Here is a 26,939-nt window from a genome sequence, read left to right on the forward strand (position 1 = left end):
TAAGGGATTTTTGTGTTTCCACTATAAAGTCTTCTACCTGTTTAGCTGTGATTTCCAGTATTTCCTTCTTACAGTCCTCCATCATCATCAGGAGAAGTGACTTTAGATCCCTGTCCTGCTTTTCTGTTGTGATGGTGTATCCAGGACTTGCTATGCTGGGAGAGTTTGGTTTTGATGATGCCAAGTAACCTTGGTTTCTGTTGCTTCTGTTCTTATGCTTGCCTCCTGCCATCTGATTATCTCTAGTACTTGCTGCCCTCAATATATCTGATTGGAGCCTGTCCTTCCTATAATCCCAGTTGATTCAGGATTTCTCAGAGTCCAGATTTCTGTGATTCTTTGATTGTGGGCTCCTGTGAACCTGAGATTCTGGGTGTGTCTGAGTTCTTGGCAGTCAAGCTCCTCTGAGACACTCAAATACTAGTGTGACCCAGCTCCTGTTATCCTGGGATCCTGTTGTCCAAAGATCCTGGTCGTGTAACAGTGCGTGGAAGCGTTGTCTCCTTTAAGGACCGTGGAGTTGTCTGGTCTGTTTGAAACCAAGGTAAACCTGAACTGATTAAAAGGAACCTGAGCCTCTAGTCAGGATAGGCTCTGGTGTCCTTGTTTTTGCTGTCACCAGCTCATCACTATTGGATTGGAGCAGCTGTTGTGTTCCACTCACCAGTGATCCTAAGATCGCTTGGGCAGTCCACTAGGGACTATGAGGGTGTCCACCATATCTGTGCCCTAGGTGATTGGTGCTGGCACAGACCGGAAGGGATTTGTGCCCCTGGTCAGGCCGGTACTCTGCTGCCCTAGTGCTGTCTCAGGTCCCGTGCACAAATGGATTGGAGCAGATGTTGTGTTCCACTCACCAGTGATCCTAAGATCGCGTGGGCAGTCCCCTAGGGACTGTGGGGGTGTCTACCCACTCTGTGTCCTAGGTGATCTGGTGCTGGTCCAGACCAGAAGGGCACTATTTATTTTTGTAACCATAAAATCATGTCTAAATTACTATGGCTTGAGTGGATTTGATTTCATTGTGAATTCTGTGGATTTATTTTTATTCATTATTCTTACTGAAGAATCTTCATTATTCTTAGCATCTTCATATTATCATACAAACTTTAAAATCAGCATTTTCTTTGTATTTATCATATTTGGTGTATATGTGTATTTTGAGACTGCAGATTAATAATTTTCATCAGTTTTAGAAGTTCTTTTTCTTTCTGTAAAATATACATCTATGAAATTCTTACAATTTTTAAACGACATATCATAATTTCTTCTACCAAGTCCAACATGACTTTACATTTTTCTGTGTATTTTCTTTATGTTCTTCTATTTTTCATTTTTCTGGTACTTATTCTTTAGGTACTTAATTCTGTTTTTTGTTTTATCTATCCCTGAACTTCAAACTTTAGATTTACTTTTCTGTCAGTTATTTCCAGTTTACTTTTATTTATAGATGCCCAGTTTCTGTACAAATTATCTATCTTTGATCTGTTCTTCAACACAGTACCCATATGTATGTTATATGTGTATTTATGTGGTTTTCTATATATGTACATATTAGTTCATATAGAGGTCAGAGGTTGACACTAGGTGCCTTCTTCAGGCATGAGGCACATTAGTCATTTTTAGTCAGAGTTTCTTACTTTAATCCAGTATAGGCTCAAAAATTGGCCTATATTGGCTGGCTACAGAGGTCCAAAGATCAAGCTGTCTTACAAGCAATCAGTCACTCCATAATAAGATTATGGTGTGTGCTATCACATACTGCCAAATTTGAAAGTCCTTGTCCATATCTCTGTTAACAGGTCTCTGTGTATGTTATTATTTAGCTTTTAGATCTTGTTTTAAGAACATATATCACTACCCATTCATATCTAATGCTTTCATTTAATTTAAGTCCAAATATAGTTCACAAAGAGTTTCCTGGTGGGAGCCACATTTCTAACAGAGTCTTCATTCTTCCCTGGCTGTGCAGTGTGCAAGACTTATCACTTTATTTCCATAAAGGATTAAGATAGATTTAATGTGACCCTGTTCTTCCCTTATAATTAGGACATAGTTCTCTAAATTTTAAAACTGATAGCTTGATGAATGCTCTCTTTCTCCACCCTTCCTTCCTTTCCTCTCCCCCCCTCCTTCTTTTAGCACTACCGAAAACTACAAAAAAAGGAATGTTTTTTAAAGTTGTTCATATATAGGTTTTGGCTTCATTCCATGTCCATGAGATAAATTAAGACCAATTTGTGAATGATCATGAGAACTAGCACACATGCAGGGTTGGAGAATCATGGGCACAAGTTCATTTATAAGAGGATCTCTCCTTTCTTCAGAAGTATACTTACAATCCTTATCACTTCTATGCTTGGGTGCTTTTTGGTTGTTAAGGTTTAATCATGATAATAGTGGGTACCAACAGACAACTAAATCCTCTTGAGAAATGAAATACTACACATTATATCATGGATCTGACTCATTAAGATGCTTGCCACCTTAACAGATAAGATAGTGAGCCTGGAGCAATCTGGCTATCCAGCTCCTGCTCTGGTTTCTAGTCCCACAGGAGAAGTAAGAGATAAATAATTGTTCTTTCATACCTTTGCTGCTCTTGTCTCAGGAAGCAACTTTGACACTTTCCAAAAGCTGGTTTTGAATTACGGTTAGGCTATTCTCTTTTCGCATGAGTCTTTCATGCCCTTCTCATACTGTACATGATGCCTAGCTCTCTTAAACTTTCACTTTAAGATATATTTTTAACTCTATTTTAAGCCATTTTCCTTCATGAAGTTCCTTTGAAGGTTTCAAGGAAAGTGTCTCTGTCCCTTTTAGCCCCTGTCTTGTTGCCACTATTCCTTCTAATTGCTCTTCTACCTCAAGTCTTGCTCAGGCTCTCATGTCAGTGAGGTGCTCTCTCCTAACAGAGAGCATTTCTAACAGGTAATTTCAAGATAGCTCCTTTCTCAAACCCACCACTCTGATTTCTAACACTACTTGTGTCATTTGAAAGCAAAATCATTAGGCCATCTCTTGGTTACTTTTGAGTTTCCCTTCTACTACACAACTAATGTATCAGGGGATCTTGCTGTAGGTCTTTTCCCAGCATACTACTTTTAATCACCTTTATTAATATCACAGGATAGCTGAGTTATTACAACAGGAAAGATTTCAATAACCTCCACCAGCATATCTCACCTTAAATATGGAAATATAAAATTAATTGAACTCTTTATATTTTTCTCTATTACCAAATTTCAAAACCCTAATAACATTCTTCTTTCAAAATAAGTAACACAATAGTAATCATTAATTCAAAGTATTCCACTTAGTCCCTCTTTACCCACAGAATATAATTCAAGGCCCCTTAAATTTTTAGAAGACTCTAGAGGCTCTAGCTGAGTTTATACTCTAATCTCTGCCTAGTGATTTCATTAATATGCCCAGTGGTCATTCACATTGCTGCTATGATGTTTATTAAGCAAGCCTAAATACAATACTTTCCCCACTTAAAATCTACTTCTGAAATGCTACTATACCACCTTAGAACAATTTCTCAGGTCTACATCATTTGCCCCATTGCAGCTTGTATCACTTTTTAAAATATTTAATTGATATATAATAAGAATAAAGGGAATGAGTAGTGCCTACAAGGATGTTTGTTGTCAAAGAAATTGAAACAGATTGGAAAGGATTATCTTATTAGAAAAAATTTACAGGTAAGTAAATTATCTGATGCTCAAAACTGCCCTCAAGCATATTCAATTTTGGTAGCTGTAGTTTCACTGTAAAGGGGCTCTATTTCTACTGTCTATTCTGTAAGAGTTACAACAAATGGGAAAAGCAGTATTCTAAAACATGAGCAAATGTCTACAGCTGTCACTCCTATTAAACATCTACTGTTGGGACCTGAATATTGCTAAGTAGAGATGCGGGGAGAATGCACATTTTAAAATGTATGACATTCTCTTGCACTTAGAAAGCTAACATTTTTTATTTTTCCTTTCTCCATCCTCTGGCAAAGGACAAATTTTGAAGTTTCCATCTAATGATAGAAATTAATCTGAAATAATAGAATAAGATTTGTTCCAGGTTGGGTATTAAAAACCACTCTCAATCAGTTAGTACTACTTGACCCCATTCTCCTGACCCACTCCATACCAGAAAGGATTAAAGTCGGTATTAAGAACTTCCTAGGAATGTGTTGCATTTCCTCTGGAAACAGATCAGACAAACAAAACTCAGAAAATACATACAGCTTCCAAACTTCAGTGGGCAGGCATGCACATCCATGGGGAAATCTTCCAAATGCATAGGGCATTCAGCGTGTATTGTTAACCTAAAAGAAAGGAGAACAGAAAACGAAAGAGCCAAGATAAGTTTTGTTAAACATGAAATTCTATTTGCGTTAGAATGGAGCATACTCAACAGAATGGATTATTTCTAAGAATACCATGGTGTTTTACTTGTTTATTTTCACTGAGAGAAAAAGCCTGTGTGCAAACAAAGGTTGAATTATGTGAACTTGGGAGTTTCTCAAAGTAGCAGCCAATATTGCCCATTTTTGGTTAAGGCTGATGTGAATACCACCTTACCACCTTTAGAAATTTTATATATATATATATATATATATATATATATATATATATATTTCCTTAGCTACCCTTCAATAAGCATAGAAACAGGAGGTCATATCTGACTCATTTGCTACTGATCACAGCTTAATTATTTCAGAAAGACTTCTCAGCAGGCTATTATATGAATTAACCAATTTAAAGAGTGCATAATGAAGGACAGAGTAATAGAAAGAATATATTTGTTATGATACTAACAGAAAGATGAAAAATAAGCCAATGCTGTAGAAGAACATACAAACATACAATACACATGCATACCATTCTAATAACACAAAAGCAATGGAGGAAATCAGAAACCTCAAAGGTCAAATCTGAAGAACTTTGGAAAGAATTATAAATAGAAAAGATCATGCTTAAATTCTTCAATGAAAATATTGATGGGGAATTATTTGTCATATTTATATATTCATTTCTTTTCATTTGTCTGTCAAAATAATCCATTTTAATGTTTCTGTATGAATTCTTGCCAGTCTTTTGAGGTTGATCTTTCATTGGCCCCAACATCATTCTCATGTGTGGGCATATGCTATGGGTATATGTGTACATAAATAATGCCTACACAGTAAACATTTAGACTTGCTTGGCAGCTGGCATCAACAGGTTATTACTATCTAGTCTTTATAACTCCTGTGTATATGTAAGACAGCTTCTGTCATGCTCATGGTATTTTAATAAGCTGAGAAGCTGGTCATCAATTAAAATTTTGTTCATTCTTTCAATAGCTTACTCCTTTACACAGGCATTTTTGCTCGTGGCTTTATGGGACCCAAATTTTCCTTGGGACCATGATTCCTGATTAATGGACTATCAACAGATCAAACAAAGGAATTTGTCTTGTTTCATGTCAAGGCAATAGAGAGAGGCATGTAAGGAATCCAATATACAGAGTCTCCGTTCATTATTCTTCCTAAGCATACTGCTACTGTAATAGTGTTAGCTAATAAAATATAAGCAGGTGTTAATTGTCAGGACACTGTTGTCCAATATTGCTCCAGTTTGGTTGGAACAAGTGAGATACCAGGAAACATTTATATTTAGAGTCAAATTGTAGATGTTCTTACATCTAGGAAGAGATGGGAGGTTCAGTGTGTAATTATTATCATTACAAGGATAAATTGCTAATAAGTTGAGCTATTCATAGCATTTTGCAATTTCTAAAAAACATTCAAATGAATAATTCCATTCAGGTCTGTTCCTAAGACTTGTGTCATAGGGATTCTGGTTGCCTGGAACAAAAGTGGATGTTCCCCTCTATCTGTTCTCCCATGCCCTCATGGTGGCCCTGTAAAGAATATACTGTGAATATCATTATCATCTGTTTCAGATAGAAGAATACAGAGCGTGTGTGATTTTCTCAGAAACACACAACATAGAAGACAGGAGCAAGTCTAGAGCTCTTGCTACATTCATTACCTTCTATACATTAGCTTATGGGAAATGTATTTGTCATGTAAGAAATGCTTTATTTACCTTAGGTTACCTTTGGATAAACATTTCCTATGTATAAGGTAGCTGCAGTAAAACATGAAGAAAATGTGAAAAAACAAGAGACTCATAGGCCACAATAATTGTTCTCCCAGAAACTGGTATTGGAGGAGAAAATAATAATTACCTATTTGGTCAACATATTAATATAGGATAGCAGTTGTGAATATTAGCCTGGATAATGTATTGGTCTTTTTCTTTTGCAGAAAGAGTTTGATGAACCAAAGAAAACAACACAGAAAACAACACAGTCTAATCTAACAACCAACTCTGCCCACACAGAGACAGTCTTTTTCTTCTTTACTCAGGTGAGATGGACAAGAAATGGATAGAAAAGCAGATAAGAAAGTTATTATAGATCAGTTCTGTTCCTAATCAGAAATCACTATCATTGCACCCTGCCTTTATAATCTATTTGCTGTGGTCTCATTCTCTACATCCAAAAGGCTGCTGGGTAGACATAAAATAATTTCCGCTTGACATTACTCATAAGAGGCAGTATCTTGGAAATAATAATGTAAGTGAAGAGAAGGAACACAATTTTCTTTATTAAATCCTCATGGAAAGTTTTCAGTATCCAACAGGAGGAATAGGTGAAATATATTTCTCTTGTCTCTGCTTCTGTGAATTGTGAAGTAACCCTTTATTCTTTTAAAAAGTGTCAGATTGGTAGATATTACTGGCTGGCTTAAGACTTGAGGTTTTCTCCAAGACACATGAGCATTTTGTAAGTATCCAAGGGATTAGTTAGAACTGTAAAGGTTATTGTCATTATCTAGTTCCAACCTTTGTTGCATAAATGACATGCTGAAATAAAAGCCTTGTAGGTGTTTGCTAAAGGGCATATAACTAGATGCACTTATTGTCTAGGAAGAACTTGAGAAATGTATAAAGCCAGTCCCAGCACAATTAATAAAGTTCTCTTAAATGGTACAGAGAAAATGAAAGAATTATTATGTTCAAACTTCAAATAGAAGGTCTTATGAAATCAGGATTAACAAAGATGAACTGGAAATGGTAAGCAAGATACACATGCTTAAGTACAAACTATTGCTTTTAGAACTCTGTTGAAACTTTATTTTTGCTGAAAACTTTTTGTTCATTTTTCATGTAAATTTTCCCTTAAATCTTTTATGGTTTTTAAAGAATTCCATACATGATTACCATGTTTACCTCACTTGTACCCCTCCTGTATCTGTCCAACTCCCTCCCATATCTATCTATCCATCCCAACACAGCCTTCTCCAGGGATAAGTCCCCTAATAGATTATTCAATCCTAAGTGATCAGCCTTAAACAGGTATGCTATGTATATGAGCAACACTAAATATCTCAGCAGGTTGCACTGCCTGGAGGTTTTTAATGGGCTTTTCAAAAAGAAAGATCAGAGAGTCTTCAAAGTACAACACTGATATCATAGGATTTCCACCATGATCCAGGAGTTTGACTGCTTTGATTTCTGTGTAAATACCAAGGAGTGAAGAAGTGATAATCCAGGAGACTCTTTCCTTTAGGGGAGGCAGATGCAGATGAAAATTCAAAAGCTTTTAAAGTCAAGTCACAATGGGTATGCCCACACAAATCCTGCAACCCTAATTATTAAAATACCCTCATTTTACTTACCTTGAGGTACTCTGGTTCCTTTGTAGACCAATCCTTTGCTTGAAGAAGATTTTTTTTAATGCCACCATATGGGGAGAGGAGGGGGACGGGGGAGCAGGCAGTAGTACTTGGTTTTATTCTAGGTCTTTGGGCTATATGGTTTCTTGTTCTTTATCACCCAAATAGTCGGTTTCATCTTGTGGAAAGAACCTTAAATCAAACCAGATATTGGTTGCTTACTCCCACAAGCTTTGTGCCATTGCCATAGCATGTCTTGCAGTCAGGATACCAGTGTAGATGGTGGCTGGATTGATGTTTATGTTTTTCCTTCCTGTACTGAAGATGCTAGTACGTAGGCTAAAGGCTCTATGTAGGCACAAGCTGGACTTCTCCAAGTTCAATAAGTTTAGGTGGTGTCTTCAGCAATGGAACCTTGATGTCAAGTTTTGGAGTACAACCTCTACTCTTTGCAACAGCTTTGGTTGTTTAGGGGTTCTCATGGGAATACCTTGGCCAGCATCTCACTTAGATGTAACCCAATCACAATACTGGAAACTTCATTTGGGACTTTGTCTCCCTCATTTTTTGTTGATTTCATTTAGATCACCTTCTTATATGTATATATTTTAGAAACCTTCTACTCTATGAGGCTTCAATACTCCCTCTCAAATGGCCCTTAATTTTATTTATCTTACCCAACAATCCCTTTCTCAACCCCCTTCTTCTTGATCTTCTTGTTCAAGCACACTCCCCATTCATCCATAACAATTTATTCTACTTCTCTTTCCTAGGAAGATCTGTCTCCCTCCTCCCACTGCCCCAGTCCCTTACTGTATAGCTACCCTCTGTGGTTCTATGGATTGTAGCTTGCTTATCATAGACTTAAGACTTAATATATACTTACAAGCAAATACATATCCTATCTGTCCTTCTGGGACTGAGTTATTTCAGTCAAAATGACTTTTTTGATTCCCATCTATTTACCTGCAAATTTCATGATTTCATTTATTTTAATGAGTAATACTCAATTGTATAAATGTATCATGTTTTCTTTATCCATTCATTTGTTGATGGATATCTAAGTTGCTTCCAATTTCTGGCTACTGTGCATACAACATTTTTTTTTCTAGTCCCATCCATTTACCTGCAAATTTCATGATTTCATCTATTTTAATGGATGAGTAATGTTCCATTGTGTGAATGTACGACATTTACTTTAGCCATTTATTTGCTGATGGATACCTAAGTTGCTTTCAATATCTGGAGAACAACAATATGAACTAACCAGTAACCCCAGAGCTGTGTTTCTAGTTGCATAAGTAGCAGAGAATTGCCTAGTCGGCAATCAATGTGAGGAGAGGCCCTTGGTCTTGTGAAGATCATATGCCCTAGTACAGGGGAATGCCAGGGCAAGGAAGCAGGAGAGGGTGGGTTGGGGAGCAGAGCGGATTGAGGGCATAGGGGGCTTTGGGGATAGTGTTTGAAATGTAGATAAAGAAAATATCTAATAAAAAATAATAAAAAAAATATCTGGCTATTATGCATACAGCAGCAGTGAACATGGTTGAAGAAATGTCTAAGTGGTAGTATGAAGCAGGTTTTTGGGTTATGTTCCCTGTAAGGGTGGTAGCTAGATCTTGAGGTAGATCAATTCCCATCTTCCTTAGGAACCACTACACTGATTTCCATAGAAGTTATACAAATCTGCCTTCCCACCAACCATGGATGATTGTTCTGCTTACTCTGAATTCTCCCAAGCATGAACTGTCACTTATTTCATTGATATTACCCATTCTTGTGGGTATGAGATTTCAATGTAATTTTGATTTGCATTTCCCTGCTACTAAAGATGAATATTTCTTTAAGAGTTTCTTGGCCATTTGAGTTTCTTCTTTTAAGAATTCTCTGTTTAGGTCTGTACATTACTTTTACATGGAGTTATCTTTTTCATGATATTTAGTTTTTGAGTTCTTTATATATTTTGAATATCAGCCCTTTGTCCAATGTAGGATTGGTGAAATTTTTCCAATTTTGATGGCGCTGCTTTGTCCAAGTGATGGTGTCCTCTGCCGTGCAGAACCTTTTCAGTTTCATGCGATCCCATTTATTAATCATTAATCTTAGTGCTGGTGCTGTGTTCTGTTCAGAACGTCTTTTCTTGTACCAATAAGCTCATAGATATTCCCCAGATTCTCTTCTATCAGGTTCAGTATATCTGGTTTAATGTTGAAGTCTCTGATATTTGGAATTGAGTTTTATGCACGATGATAAGTATGGATTTATTTGGATTTTTCTACATAAAGATACTCAGATTGGTCAGAACCATTTGCTGAAAATTCTGTCTTTTCTTCAGTGTGTAATACTGGCTTCTTGATAAAAAAAAATCAGGTGTTCATGGGTATGCAAATATATATCTGAGTGTCTGACTTTATTTATCAATGAATTTGTTTTTGTGTGAGTACCATGCTGTTTATATTACTATAGTACAATAGTGAAACTTGAAATCAGGGTTGGTGATACCTACAGCAGTTCTTTTATTATTCAGGAGTGTCAGATTGTTTTATCTATAGTGAGATTTTGTGTTTTAATATAAAGCTGAAATTTTTCCTTTCAAAATCTGCACAGAATTGTGTTTGGATACTGATAGAGATTGTATCAAATCTGTAGATTGCTTTTGGTGGAATGGCTGTTTTTATCATATTAATGCATATTAATCCTTGAGAATGGGTGTCTTTCCATCTACAGATATCATCTCCAATTTCTTTCTCCAAGTAGAATATTATCTTAATCTAGCTCCATTATCCATCAGTGTCATTCCTAGAATCTCAGATACAGAAAAGCCTGGAAAAAGCATAAAATTTAATTCCCCCAGTGATTTTATATATGAGTTAAACAAAAGGAAGAAACTTCTCCAAAGTTATGCAACATATCAAATTCCTGACTCAGTGCTGCACTCATTGCATGATTATGAATCACCTATCATCTAAACAGTGAAGATACATCAGGGGCTTGGTATCATTTTGTACACTTAGAGCTTACATTTGGCTATGGGAAGAAAAAAAAAAGATGAAATAGTTAAGTTAGTTATATTGTATACTAAAAGATGCCATGCCCTAGGGAAAAATACAAAGACTTACATACTAAGTATAGGACATGAATTCACTTGAGAGAGAGGAAAACAAGTACGAAACAGGGGAGATGAGCAGTAAACGTAGGAAGAGCAGCAGATGCAGATGCTCTTGGGTAGAACTGTATCTGTTTTTCTCCAGGAATAACAAGATGATTTCTATACATATATTGGAGAGATTACGATAAAAGATTAGTAGAATATAAATTCTGAGAGGAAAGGGTGGGGCTGGATCATATAATGCCTTCTAGGACGTTTGGTTTTTGACCAGGTGAGAAATGGAGGCATTGGAAGAGGTTCAGTGTAATTGTGATTCAACTTCACTAATGGTTTAGGATCACATTGGTAGCTGTGCGAAGAATAAATTAAACTAAGACAAGGGAAAAAGCAAGGGGATGAAAATTTCAATACCCATCATGATTTAAAACTCTCAAAATCTGGGAATAAAAAGGCAATTTTCTCAAGTGATAAATGGACTAAATTGCTCAGACTGAAGATGTGACAATGCTTTTTGCTCATTTTTGTTCAGTTTTTTAGTAAAGATTTTGGCAATTCCAAAAAGGAAAGAACTGTGGGTGTGGAGTTTCCACTGGTGATGGCTTTTCAAATGTAAATATATTAAACTACTACTTATATACTTTAAAAAAATGAATTGCTTGGCATTTAAATTATATTTTAAGAAATATATCTAAAATTTAGGCAATGTAAACAACCAAGGATAAAACTGGAAAATAAAAATCAAAACTTACTTTATTTGAAGTTACAAACTCATACATTCTAAATATAATTAAGATCCCACTCTTACCAAACTGCTTTACAAATTCAAAGCAAACACCCAAACAGGAAAATGATAAATGCTGGTGAGAAGATAGACAGAAAATGAAATTCTGATCTGCCATTGGAAGAAATCAAGTTAGTACAATGATTATCATAAAAAGAATAGGGTCTTCAAAAAGTTAAAAATGTAATTACCATATGAGCCACCTATACCAGTTCTGAATATTCAACTTTAAAAAGTAAAAGCAGAACATTAAAGAGGTATCGACATACCCAATTGGGGCACTATCATGACTCATGATACTAGTCCCAACACCCAAGTTGCAGAATCAGTCTAGGTATTCACAAATGGAGAAAAGGATAAGTGAAACTGCTGTAACATACAGTTGAGTACTGTTCCATGGCAAAAAGAAGAGTGAAAATCTGTCATTTTGAGGGAAGTGTGTAGAATTGGAGAATATCAAGTTAAGATAAACAAGCATGACATTCACTTAAAATAGATGCACAGAAAAAATGGTACAAAATAGAGAACACATAAATTTATATATTCAGAGCCAATTGATTTTTATCAAATATACCAAGAACACAAAGAAGAAATGGCATTCTTCTCACAAAATGGCATTATTAAAACTGCACATCCATATACAGAAAAATGAAACTATATTATTGTATCATACCACATACAAACATAAAGTCAAATCTAATTAAAACCATAAGCATAATACATAAAACTATGGCTTCAGGAAGAAAACAATGGAGGAAGTTCCACAGCATTATTGTACACAATGAATATTTGGACATGGCCTCAAAAAAGCACAGGTAAAATAACAAAAACAGATTAATTGGCTTACAACATTTTAAAAATTACCACACAGTAAAAACAAAGAAAGAAAGAAAAACAACCAGTCAATACAATAATGAGATAGCTTATAGAATGGGAGAATACATCTGGAATCATACATCTCACAATGGATTAATCCCAAAGTATGATGAGCCAAGCCAACATAATAGCAAGAAAATACAATCTAATAAAGTATGATGGACTCAAAATACACATTTCTCCAAATAATGGCTAACAGGTGTAAGAGAAGCTGTTCAATATCACTAATCAGGGGCATACAAATTAATAGGAATGGAGGGGTAGCAGCAGTACAAGCCTGGCAACCTAATTTCAATCACTGGAACCTACAGGTTGTAAGGACAGAACCAAGTTGGCCTCTAACCTCCACATGCAGGTTTGTAGCATAGTACATGTGCTTCTCTTGAGTAGTCTCCTCCCTCTACATATGCTGACACTTTTAAACAATAAGCAAAACATTACAATCATATAGTACACGAATAACTTTAGTTAATAACACATTACAAAGTTGAAAGTTGCCAAGTAGAATCAATGCTATCACCATGAAATTAGTGTGGCAATGCATTTGATAATTAGCTTGATTTACCATTTCCCACTGTAAGCCAATATAAAACCAGTAATTTTATATGCCACAAATGCAAACAAGTTTTATTTGTCAATTTACAAAATAATACCCTAAGATTTAATACCCACTTCTGCTAGCTAGAATGCATGTAATGTGCCTTGCTGGCTAGCATATTTATAGATACTAGATAAAGGTCTAGGACTGAATGTATTAGGAAGGAGAAATTGCAGATTCAGAAGAATCCAGATTTAAAAAGGAAGATTCATGCCACTGGCTTAATGTATTTCTACAACCTCAACATATGAGTGATATTAAACAATTCATCCATTTCCCACAGCCCAGGGTAACTTATACACAAGACAAAAGATATATGTATCAAATCTCAAAGTAAAACCCTCAAGGTGAAAAGGAAAAGAGACCTAGGAAAGAAGACACAGAATGTGACAATTTGAGGGATTTATATTCTTACCACTGAGCTAAGAGTTCTGACTAACTAATTTTTATCTTTTGGGATTAAGATGAATTGGTGACTTGTTTATTTAGTGCCCTATGCCATCCTCCCTGGAAACATAGTTTCAAAATGAACACACCTATGAGAGATTATACTTTCTACAGTATTTGCTGGATATTTTTACTATATCATTCATGCAAAGACTAAATATTTTCTTTGTAGTTATCATACTGTGTTTTGCTTTTTAAGTAGGATTTAAGGGTGGATGCATATATTTTGTCTCTTGAACTAGACTGAATAACATGTGTAAACCATTTGATTTTAGATCGGAATATACTAAAAAGCACTAAGAGAGTGAGAGTAAAATCAAGCCTAAAAGGTTCAGAGCTAACTATAGTCTCTTCTTGTCCTCTTGAAATTCATGTTGGAACTTACTCACACTACAATAGTATTTGTTGGTGGTACTGTTCAGAGGTGATTAGGTTATAGAGGCTCTACCCCTCATAAATTGAATTAGGGCCATTATAAATTAGGCCAGAAGGAAGTTTGTTGGCAACTGTGATTAGGTAAGAACACAGCAAGAAGGCATTATCTACAAAGTAGATAACTTAAGGCAGACAACACATTTGTTGGAGCCTTGATCTTAGACTTCTAATTCTCCAGAACAATGAACACTAAATTTGGCTGCCTATAAATTACCTGAAGCAACATTTTTGTTATAGCTGAGCCAATTAAGACTGCTCATTTGCCCTTGTCACAAGCAAAGGGATCCTCTAGAAGATGAGGTGCTAGTCCTTGTGACTTGATAATAACTCTGGCCTTGCTAAACCACTGCCCTTTTCAGTACCTTCCTTACACTGCAAACAGTAGTGTTCATTATGCAGAATTCTGTGGAGCTAGCCACAACATTTTCATATCTTAAAATGTTCATGTTTACCTAATTTACATGATTTTTATTTAAGCTATAGAATTAATATAGATGCAAATGAATCAAGTACATTATAGTTGCTATGGGAACAACATTTGAATAATTCTTAAAATTTTGCTAAGTGGAGACACAAACCAAGTGCAACCCTAGAAATACTCAAGTATAAAAATGCCTGGGATCACTTAAGTTTCAAAGACTAAAGAATATTCAATATATGTGTATGCCTTAACTGTTTGACCAAGAAACAGACCTGCTAAGAGTAAACATAGGATGTCCCACTTTAAACTCCACAGGATAAGAGGGTCTTTGGAATTCAGTGTGAGCCCCAGTGTTGGCAATCTGTCAACTAGGCCTTTGGGAAAGTGCTCTGTGCCCAGAGCAATGTTATTTCTTTTTTCTTTTCTTTTTTATTAGATATTTTCTTTGTTTACATTTCAAATGTTATCCCCTTTCTCAGTTTCACCTCCACAAACCCCCTATCCCATCCCCTCCCCCTGCTTCTATGATGGTGCTCCCCCACCTGACCACCCACTCCTGCCTTCCTACCCTGGCACTCCCCTACACTGGGGCATCGAGCCTTCATAGGACCAAAGGCCTCTCCTCTGATATGGCCATTCTCTGCTACATATGCAGCTGGAGCCGTGGGTTCCTCCATGTATGTACTCTTTGGTTGGTGGTTTAGTCCCTGGGAGCTCTGGGGGGGGGTCTGTTTCTAAGATCAAAAAAGATGGGCAACACTATCTAGAAAGCAGTTGAGTTGCCAGGCAGACTATTTCTACAAGCATGGACTAAAGGGCAGGATCTGGGATTTATGGTGCAAAAGAAAGCATAGTAAATCACTAATAGCCATTATCAGTACAGGATGAGTCATTTGAAATATGCCCTCCCGTACACCCAAACCAAGCTGCGCATTAGTCACCAGAATCCCAATTGTCTGCAGACTAACCATTAAATCCTCAAGCTAGAGACAGGAGACTCAGTGCATGGGCAGAAAGGCCATCCACCTTATCACTGACTGTAGCCTTCAGAGGGAACGCATTTGAGCTCAACAACTATCTCAGAGGTATAACTCCATCCTCATTTTCTGATGTTCTTGCTTTCTCCCATTCTCCATTGATGCACAAATACTTGAGATTTCACAGAAAGATGTGTATATCTTTGTCCCCTGCCTAAATGACCATTCTTTCTATGTACAACCTTCAAATCTCCATCAAATCTTTGAATACTGCCTATACTATGATACTTTGTTAATGTCATATGGACATCATGATTTTCTCAAGCACCAAGTGATCCCAGGGTACTTTGTACAAATATTATAATCCTTGACATATACGTTTCTAAGCTTCTAACAGGAACTTCTAGCTTCTGACAGAAGAATGTTTGTTTGATATTGTAACATCCCTAGGATAGTGGTTGACACATAGCAAGCCATTGCTATGTGTTTCTTCATGCAGTATGTGTCATTGCACTCAACACACAGATTCATTTGTGACTTATTTCTTTTTTTGATTTTTTTCATTTTTTATTATTAATATTTTCTTTATTTACATTTCAAATGCTATCCCGAAAGTTCCCTATACCCCCCCACCCTGCCCCTGCTCCCCTACCCACCCACTCCCACTCCTCGGCCCTGGCCTTACCCTGTGCTTGATCATATAATGTTTGCAAGACCAAGGGGGCCTCTCTTCCCAGTGATGGCTGATTAGGCCATCTTCTACTACATATGCAGCTAGAGACACGAGCTCAGGGGGTACTGGTTAGTTCATATTGTTGTTGCACTACAGGGTTGCAGCCCCCTTCAGTTCCTAGCCAAGGAATTGTTATGGACTTGTTTGTGACTTATTTCTGCTCTTTATTCATTCTTTCCTCATTCTAAGCTTTCTAGATCCCCCCAAAAGCCACTCCATCTCTTCTGTGCTCTTGCTGCTGTTCATTAGAGAGAGGCTCACTAAATGTGGTTCAAAGAATAAGGAACTGCAGGTAGAGTCCCCTAGAGTAAAAACCATTATAAAAAAGGGTTGTGTGAAAGAAACCTATCAACGCATGGTTGCCTTGATTACACTAAATTCTAAACTATTTAAAATCCTGTCCAAATGCTTTCCCTGTTTTCCTGGTCATTTCGGGGGCATTCTCTATAATGAAAATTCAGGTGCAAGGTATTTTTTACTTCTAAACTAGGAAGAGAGGAGCATTGCTACTAAAGTTTAGAGGAGAAAGTTCCTGGCATCATGCAGTTTTTAACATTCAAACAATCTATCTTTAACACATCCCAAGTACATTAGCAAAAGTGACCCAATCATACAATCAAAGCATGAAAGAAGGAATCATCATCTCAGCATGATAGATATTGTCTCTCAGTTGGTTCAAAACACCACTTTTGTCTTGATGACTCAACATGGAGACAGCAATGACTATTTCCTTTGTTTTTCAGCTAAATATAGGAAACTATTACAATATAGCACATCACATAAAAGACACTTTGTACAATATATTCCATTTTACAAACCCCTACTGTGTGAAAGCTCTCCTGGTTTCCAGACCTGTATTTTCCAATGCAGCTCATCATGTCTAGCTCATATTCATTACTTAAAAGTTGTCCCCAAGCATCACTGTATTTCAAGAAGTGGTACACAGTAGTGTGAGAGGAAGTCTGCTTTAACTTCGAACTGGATCGCCATATTGGCTCTTCTTGTAATGTTATAACTTTGGACTAATGAAATTCCTATTTCTCTAGTATAAGTTTGAGGATATCAACAACAAAATAAAACCTCCAGAGAATGTGGCCACAGTTCTCATACCTTATCATATTTACTATTGCCAATGACTTTAATGTACAGATATTGCTATTTTCCAGAGAATAACCTAGGAACTACCTTAATGTACAATTCATTTCCTTAATCACCATCATAATGCTTCACTGTACCCTAGTATTAAATGCACATAATTATTGCTATGAAGATTAAGGGAGGAAAATATATATAAACCACCTAGCATAGTGTCTGGCACATTGCAAATTCTCAAGAAGTACATAATTTCTAGCCTTCACCTCTCATTAGCTAAATATTGAATTATTCTTTAATATTTAGAGATACTTTTTATTATTCTTATTAATAGAACTGTAATCTATTAAGTGTCCAAGGATAATATAACATAGGTATTCTGAATGTTTCGTTTCAATTGTGTACTTGGCTTCTGAGTTCTCAGAAAAAAAATCTCCTTTATTCTTGTTTGCTTTACTTTTCTGAATTTCCACTACCTTTGTCCAAGGCCTTGTCATTAACTGGACTATGAATGCTTCACTAACTAGTATCCTCATTACCAAGTGATCCTTCAAGAATACAACCAGATGTTTCAGTTTTCAAACAAATCTAGAATTTTCTTTGCACACAGCAGTATTTCCTTTCCTAGCTTGACTCACTAGTAAGGCAAATACAGATAACACCTTCCATCAAAAGAAGACTAGTAAAGAACCAGGAGGCTTCAAAAAGAAAAAGGCTACTGGGAATGAGTGTGCGCTCATAGCCTAACCCACAGTCACACCCCAAATACGAATATCTGGTTTTTTTCTCTGACTCAGTTCATACAGAAAATCCAGTACTGTTGGAAATTATGTGTTTAATATGGTAGAGCAATGAGATGAGTGTACTTTAGGTCCCTGAACACATCACTTCTAAACAACCCTCCTCCTGTCAATGAAAAATATCTGCTTTGAACTTAAAAAAAAAACAAACAAGAAATATATTTCTACCACATTGATTACATTTCAACTTTCATCCATTTCTGAGTTCATCTGTTTGTATTAGCACCATATTCTTCACATTTATTTCCTTTTTTTGTTTGTTTACTTTTTATGTTATGTGCATAGGTGATTTGCCTGCATATATGTCTGTGAACCACATGCATGTCTGGTGTGTAAGGAGGCCAGAACTTGGTATCAACATCCCAACGTACTGGGGTTACAAATGGTTGTGAGGAACATGTGGGTGTTGGGAATCAAATTCAGGTCAGAAAGAGCAGCTAGTATAGCTAGCTTCTGAGTCAACACTCCAGTCATAATGATTTTTTAAAAAATTTCACTACGTCACCAAAACTGGCCTTGAAGTCATAATACTGTCTCAGCTTCTCAAGTGATAGAATTAGAGAAATATGTGAGACATCCAGCACATAACTTACAAAAAAAATCAATAAAAATCACCAATAATAATATTTCCCTGTTATTGTAGAATAAAGGTATTCTGTATCGCATACTGAAATCTTTCCAAATAGTAGCATCATTTGGCTATATTTCTCTCTTCCCTTTCTTTTTTAGTTTTGAAATTAAAATATAATTACATTGTCTTTCACAGTCTCTTTTTTCTCTCTAACCTCTGTTCTTCCCTACCATTGTTATTATCCAAAACCAATCTATGGGAACATTAATATTTGGATCATTTTTACATATTTTAATATTTGTAGTTTATGGCTATAGAAACCTCCCATGAACCACCTAGAACAATACAAGCCTCTGACCAGGCATCAAGCACTGTGAGTGCTACTTTTAAAATGTACTACACAAAAATTTTATTTGCTGGTATCGAAGTAGTTTGAAGTCATACAGACTTATATATACCAAATAATGGCAACATCTTAGGAAACACACTTGTATTTTTTAAGTTACATCTCCTATATCAGTTCAATAAGTATAATAATTATCTATAGGCATATATATTGAATAGTTACTGCAAGATTTAAGATAATTTAAGTAAGTGTCTCACACATGGTAGGCATTCAGTACTTCACAGTTCTCTGAAGTTCTTTGTGTTATGAGGTGAGAATTGTAGCAGCTTCCTTGTTAGGAACGTTCTTCATCATTCCTTCACTTGGATCTGCCTTGTTTAAGCTCTCAGAGTGGTGTATCTAAGAGGTAAATCTATTTGGTGTATCTAAAGGGTAAATATTTTTTATTTCTTCCTCTGTAATCCATTTTTCTCATAAATCCCCACCATTGTTCTTTCAACATTATCTTGTATGTGCCTTTCCCAAAAGCCAGGCCAATTTCATAAATGTTTTCTGATCTTTAGTTTGTATTACTACCTCAACCCCTGATATCACAGGCCAATATACCTTGCTATACTCTTTCTCTACTATTTTCCTTGTCTCTTAATATAATCTACATATATATCTATATATTTATATATCTATATCTATCTCTATCTACATCTGTATCTATCATATATATATATATATGATAGATAAACTATATATATATATATATATATATAGTTTAAAAGTGATTTCTCATGGTAATGCATGCCTTTCATCCTAGCACTGGGAAGAGAGGGGTCAGTTTATCACTGTGAGTTCAAGGTCAGCTTAACGTACATAACCAGTTCCAGACTACTCAGGGTTATATAGGAGATCATATCTCAACAGAAAAGACAATTTCTCATAGGATTTACTGTCAATGCACCGTAGGCTAATTTTGTTGACCCTGCTACATTCTTACTATGCTAGCTAGTTTTATGCCACTTTAACACAAACTAGAATATTTTGGGAAGAGGGAACCTCAACTGAGAAAATGCACCCTCCAGACTGGCCTGTGGCCAAGCTTGTGGTATATTTACTTAATTAGTAATTGATGCCAGAGGATCCAGCTGATTGTGGCTGGTGACACCCCTGGGCAGGTGACCTTGGCCTATAAAAGAAATCAAGAAACCCTGAAGAACAGCAGAAAGAATGGAAACAGGCAACCTGAAGAGGTAGGAGGTGGGAGGACCCTCTAGAATGTACCAAAGACCTGGGAGGTGAGAGACTCTCAGGACTCAAAGAGAGGGACTTTGGCTGAAGTGCTCTATGGTGGGGAAGGTGAATTTGTAGAGCCCACTTTCAGTGGAGGGACAGGACATCACGTGGAGGGATGGGGTTGCCATCCCACAATCAAAAGCCCTGACCCATAATTGTTCCTGTCTGAAGGAACTTCAGAGACAAAAATAAGGAAGACCACGAGGAAAAGGAGGTCCAGTGATAGGCCAAAATTGGAATCCATCTCAGAGGAAGGCTCCAAGGCCTGACACTATTACTGATGCTGATGCTGTGGTGTGCTTACAGACAGGAGTCTAGCATGGCTGTCCTCTGAGAGGCCCAACAAGCAGCTGAAAGACTCAGATACAGATACTTACACCCAACCAATGAATGGAAGCTGGGGACCCCCGTGGTTGAAGTGGGGTAAAAATAACTGGAAGAAGGTGAGGAGGGCTGCCCCATGGGGAGACCAGCAATCTCAAGTAACCTGGACCTCCAAGATCTCTCAGACATTGGGCCACCAACCAGGCAGCATATGCTAGCTGATATGAAGCCCCTGCCACATATACAGCAGAGGAATGCCTGGTCTGGCCTCAGTGAGAGAAAACACCTAACCCTTGAGAGACTTGAGGCCTCAGGGAGTGGGGAGTTCTGGTGGGGTGGGATGGGGGATAGGGACATCCTCTTGGAGATGGAAGAGGGGAGGTATGGGATGGGGAACAGTTTGGGGCAGACTAGGAGGGGGATAAAGTCTGAACTGTAGAAAGGATTTAAATAATAATAATAATAATAATAATAATAATAATAATAATAATAATAATAAAAAAATCAGGTTGCCCAAGCCTTGGAGAGCAAGTCAGTAATCAGCATTCTTCCATGGCTTCTGCATCACGTTTTTTCTTTGCTATTTGCTTTTTGATGCTGGGGTGTTATTTTGTTTTCTTTTTACGCTATGATTCTATGACATTTGTACATCTCCTTATGAAGGGATTTTGTATTATTTTATACACCTCCTTAACTACAATACCATAAAGTCTTTAAGAACTAAGTGATGTCTTACATATCTCTGTAGCTTCATATATATCCCAGAGTCTTACACATACTAAGGTATTATAAATGTATTGTTAGGCAGGTGATGCAGTGGAATAAAATCTAGTTAAATTTTATGAGGACTTTCCATCCTATTTAGAAATTTAAGGGTTTCTTACTATATTACTGACAACAAGCATAATGAACATTGCATATTTATTCTTTCTTTCATTAGTAAGTACAATATCATTAGTAAAGAAAGGGTTCAAAACACACACACACACATACACACACACACACACACACACACACACACACACACACACACACTAACTTGGGTAGTTTAGTATAGTTCCTAAATGTGGATATCATCTTGGGCTAGTTTTGTGAAACTTCTATATGTCGTTCCAATATTAGTATGTGTGCAGCTGTGGTAAGCAGTAGATAATAGGGCTTAGCCTACATTTCATGGTCATCCTGAAACATACTCATGAAAGACCTGGTCCAATTTTTCTGAGCAGCTGTCCTTCCTTCATAGTGTTCATGAACATCACAACAATAATAACAGTGCTACAGAATGAGTCTTTCTGAAAATTTCTAAATGGTCTGCAGGCATTATTCAATTTCTACTTTGTATGTTGCTGCAAGGCAGGCAGCAGCCAGGGTTATTAAATGAAGAAATGAAAAAAAGGAAACAGCTTGTGACTCGTGAAGGTCACTAGATGAATCACTTGTGGAGCCATAAAAATAGCCAAGATTTTACCTCAGAGTTTTGAACCTCATTTCTCTTCCTGCCCACCTTCTGGGATCTAAGGTGTACTCTCTGCTGTGCTAGGAAAATAATGGTTTCATCAACCTTCTGTACCTCTGTTCTTCCTCCCTACTATACTCAAAATAAGCATAAAGGCATTCTACCTGTACACATAAAGCCTCACTTTCTTGTCTGCTTCAGGGGATAGAGACCTAAATAGCTATCCTCTTCCTATTAACTCTTCTTTCTGGTGACTAATCATTTGCTCTGCTTCATCTTTGGTCTTCCTCGGGATGAATCTTTGTGTTTTCTCTTCATCGTTCAGTATTTACATCCTCACTTGTCTTCTCTGACTCCCTTTTCTCCAAAACTCAAATACATATTATAGAATATTTAATTTTATTTTGTGTATGTGAGAGCAGAGGGGTATGCATTTGAGTGAAGCACTGGTAGAGGTCAGAAGAGTGTGGTAGATCTCCTGAAGCTATAGGCAATTATAAGCTGCCTGAGGTCCTGGATATGGCATCCTCTGCAACAGTGGTAAGTACTATTAACCACTGCTCAGATTCTCCTTTACTAATCCATTCTCTATTCTATTGTTCTAATTTTCATTCCTTCCTATCATTTTCTGTTCCTTTTAAATTATCTTACTGTTAAGAATTTTAACATAAACATACCTAATTTATCATTCTATTAACTTCATTATATCATCATGTCTTTTGCTCACATGTAATGTACTCCTCCTTTTCACAAAGGTGTTAAATACAATGTACCACCAAAATCTTTTCTTTCATCCACTTTGATACAATTGTGACCCTCTCCCATCTATTACTATTCTGATATTCTATTATACCCAAATTCTTCTTTTATATCATGTGCATTCAAATGCCTTTCCCATTCTCTCAACCTCCTTTTAAGCATACATATTTTCACATATAGTGAAAAAATAACTGTAGTTTTGATGGCAACCCTTATGCATTTCTCTGTCATAAAAATGTTATTTCTGCACTGTCTTCAGAGTTTATCTTTTGATCTTCTCTTTTTTTTTCTATCTTATAAATATGTACTAGACTCTCCAGTCAGAAAAAAATAGAACCTGACCTTTAACTACTGTATAGACATTATATAACCCTGTTTTTCTTTCTTCCATTTTTCTCAGTTTCTTCATCTTTAAGTTAGAAATAATAGTCCCTTAGCCTTAAAGTAGTTATGAACATTATAAAAGTTCAGTGACTAGAATAATGTCAAGAACTGTATTCCTGTGGTATAGATACTGGTGATTGTAAAGGGCTCTTGATACTACAGTGCTCTAGTGTTGATACTTGTCTTTTTAAAACTATCAAATCTTTTGCCATATTTATCAATATTTACAGTGCCTATAAATAATTCCATCCTCATTTTATGGATTGTCACTGCCAATGTGACTTAGTTCATTTTTTGAAGAATACTTGGCCCATACACAGAGATGTTCTTTACCACTCTCCCAGGCACTCCTCAATTTCTACTAAGATGGCAATCAAGATTATTCAACACAAGTCCATGTTTGTTAACTCTGATAATCAAACATATCTCCTCAAGCCATATGTAACTTCTAAATAAAGTTATGGCAAGATCATACATAATTCCATCTAACACTATACATTTCTGTTTCATCTAAACTAAATTAGTACTTTCTCTTAAGTTTGAACACTGAGAAAAGGGCCAAACTCTTTGCTGGTACTTGAGACAAACTCTTTACTCTGACCTTCTTTAAGATGAAAAAAAAAAAAATCTTCCAGCGTAAAATGATACAAATTAAAATATCCCCATTTTAAAACAGGAGATTAGGAAAATGGACAGGGGGATCTGGCAAATGAAAAGACCAAAACTCAGTAGGGGATACTTTTCTCTTTTTTTAGATATTTTCTTTATTTACATTTCAAGTGGTATCCTCTTCCCTGATTCCCCTCTGAAAATCCCCTCTCCCCTCCCCCTCCCCCCCAACCCACCCACTCCCACTTCCAGGCCCTGGCATTCCCCTATACTGAGTCATAGAACCTTCACAGGACCAAGGGCCTCTCCTCCCACTGATGACTGACTAGGCCATCCTCTGCTGCATATGCAGCTGGAGCCATGAGTTCCACCATGTGTTTTCTTTGGTTGGTGGTTTAGTCCCAGGGAGCTCTGGGGTTACTGGTTAGTTCACATTGTTGTTCCTCCTATGGGGCTGCAGACCCCTTCAGCTAGGGAATACTTTTCTATACCTCTGTGTTTAGAATCCCAGGACCAGAAAGAACTTAGGCAGCCTTGACTCTTACGAATTTTCCAGTTACAGCCTATATGGCTACTTTGGTCTGGCTCTAGTCAGACCAGAAATTATCTTCAGCAGAATTGCATTTTCATGGCATGTCTAAATTTCTACATTTTCAGTTTCACTCTCATAGATACACATAACTCCCTCTCAAGGTTACTCCAAGGGAATTTATCTCCTGGCCTCTTTATCTTTCCTTTGAAATCTTAGAAGAAGCCTGAATGATCCCATGACTTTTGCATTTTTCATGCCTACGAATTAGCATCAAATATAAACTGTAAAGGTCTGTTGCCAGCTTGTAAGGTAGAAGGATCCACCTAGACTACTGCAGTAGTTGTTTAGACTTCTGGATGAACCTATAATTGAAGGTTTACATTTACCTGTTAGAATCAGGTTATCTTAATAACTCATAATTTATATTCATTAATATGGGGACAAGGTTCAGGAAGTATTAACTGATAACAGTGAAGCTATCAAAAAATACAAAATGTAAGAACAAGAACCAAGAAAATTTCTTTGTTAGAGCAAAGAATATTATATTGCAAATGCTTCCAAAATTAATCCTTTTTGACGTCAAAAATGACATGACATTTTTCTTAGTCACTGTTCTATTGCTATGAAGAGACACTACGACCACGGCAACTGTTATGAAAGAAAGCATTTAATTGTGATAAACCAAAGGAATTTTTGATAAATAACCTAAAATCCACAACTTCAAATTTAAGTCCTAGCTCCACTATATTCTGGTGTGTGTTATCATTCTCTTACCTCATTGTATAGAGGAGGGTCCCATTGTCTACCAGTCTGAGCAGCTTGTTGGGTGTGGTCATATTGTGAGCCACTGATTTTTTACCATTGTGGAAGAAGGTATCAGGAGTCCATATCTTACTAGCCAGAAGATTGTTCAGTGGAAGAATCTTCATTGGTCCATCAAATTTCAGTCTTTCATCATGCCATGTCTGTCTAAAAAATACATCAATAGTATATTCCTAGAACAGAGAGAGCAAGAAAGAAAGAGTGAAGCACTGTTTTATAGGATTCTGATGAGGATCGGCAATGCCCTTGGCAAATCTTAACTGAAATGTTTCCTGTGAGAGAGAAGAGGAGTCTATTAGAAGTACTTAAAGGTGAGTATGACAAATTATAATGACTGAAAATTATTTCCATATTAAAAATTACAGGTGATACATATATGTAACCATATGTTTAACACATATTTTATCTAAAAAGTCATCCTCTACATATAATAAGATCTGAGCAAAAGACTTTTCTTCTCTGTGCTATGATATCTCTAGATTAAAAAAAAACCACCTCTTTGTCTTTATTCATGAATTATCTCATATGAACATTAGAGGTCATCACAAGTGTTACCATAAAGGCAAAACATATATTTTAATACAAATTTCATCTGAGTCTGAGCTCCAGCTTTTTATATGTGTTCAGAAGAACCAAGCAGGTCCTCATGCATATAAAGTGACCTTCTCACCCAGGAAGCCATTTCTTTCCTTTATTTTTTCTTTTTTAAAAATTCCTTTCTTCAACATGACCTGCAAATCTAGAATTATCCTGGCATATGCAACATTACTGGCCAAGTTGGCAGAAAAGCTAGAATACTGGGTGTGATACTTCTGGAAGCAATAGTGCCACAGAAGAAATGGGTCCCCCGAAATGAGTGTATCATCTACTTCAAATCCTGGAATAAAGTTGGACTACCCCATAATTGTGTGTTTCTGTAAAAGGGGGGGTTAAAAAATAGGGTGGAAAAAATTTCTCAAGCTATCACAACTCAGCTGGCAAAGCTCTAAAATCTTACTAGCATAATGTGTCACAGCAAAAGTTCAGACCAAAAATATGACCTACAACTGCTGGTCAGTTTTTTAAAGCAAGACACCCACTGAAAATGGAAGTCCCTACATCTAGTTACAGACTCTAAACAAAACCTTGATTGGTTTTGGTTAAAAACCAAGTTAAAAAGGAAATCCCTTCTCCTCTCAGAGCTCAAAGAACCCAGTAGAAGGGAGGTAGAAAAGGGTGTAAGTAACAGAGAAGAGGGAGGATACTAGGAGAACAAGGCTCATGAGGCACCATGCACAGGACCTACACAGGTCCGTACCAGGTCTTCTGCATATATATTAAGGAGATATATATAATTTTTATGAGATTCCTGGGTGTTTAAACAAATGGATCTCTGATTCTTATGTCAACTCTTGGGGCTTTATTCTGTCCAACTAAGATGTGATGATGGGCTTTGTTTTATCTTATTGTATTTTATTTTGTGAAAAATGGTTCTAAAAAATAAAACTTTTTGAAAGAAAAAGGTCAATACAGTTGAAAAGAAGAAAAAGTTATTCACATACAATAAGTATGCCAATAAGAACACCTTATAGATGTCCATAAAGCATAAGAACTAAAAGGTTCAATAAAGGCTGTTTGGATAAAAATATCATTTGATTTTTAAAAGATAAGTCACGGACTTTATGTGCTTTGTATTAAATTTTAATAAAATTTAAAAATGTACTTTTTAAAAATTCTGGGTGTGGTGGTGCACACCTTTAATCCCAGCACTCAGGAGGCAGAGGCAGGCAGATTTATGAGTTCGAGGCCAGCCTGGTCTACAAAGTGAGTTCCAGGACAGCCAGAGCTATACAGAGAAACCCTGTCTCGAAAAAC

The 26,939-nt window shown here is 36.6% G+C and overlaps 1 protein-coding gene across 1 annotated transcript in view; it reads right to left on the reverse strand.

Moving 5' to 3' along the window:
- Nucleotides 1–26,939, reverse strand: part of Gabra3 (gamma-aminobutyric acid type A receptor alpha3 subunit) — a 218,036-nt gene that overhangs the window by 47,235 nt on the left and 143,862 nt on the right. Inside the window, exons 5-6 of the mRNA XM_021187493.1 lie at nt 25,038–25,258; nt 4,245–4,327 (exon numbers count right to left, since the gene is read on the reverse strand). Coding sequence (XP_021043152.1) covers nt 4,245–4,327; nt 25,038–25,258 — 304 coding nt within the window. The remainder of the gene's footprint in view (nt 1–4,244; nt 4,328–25,037; nt 25,259–26,939) is intronic.

Source organism: Mus pahari, chromosome X (genome assembly GCF_900095145.1).
Source record: "Mus pahari chromosome X, PAHARI_EIJ_v1.1, whole genome shotgun sequence".
In the NCBI taxonomy this organism is placed as follows: Eukaryota; Metazoa; Chordata; class Mammalia; order Rodentia; family Muridae; genus Mus; species Mus pahari.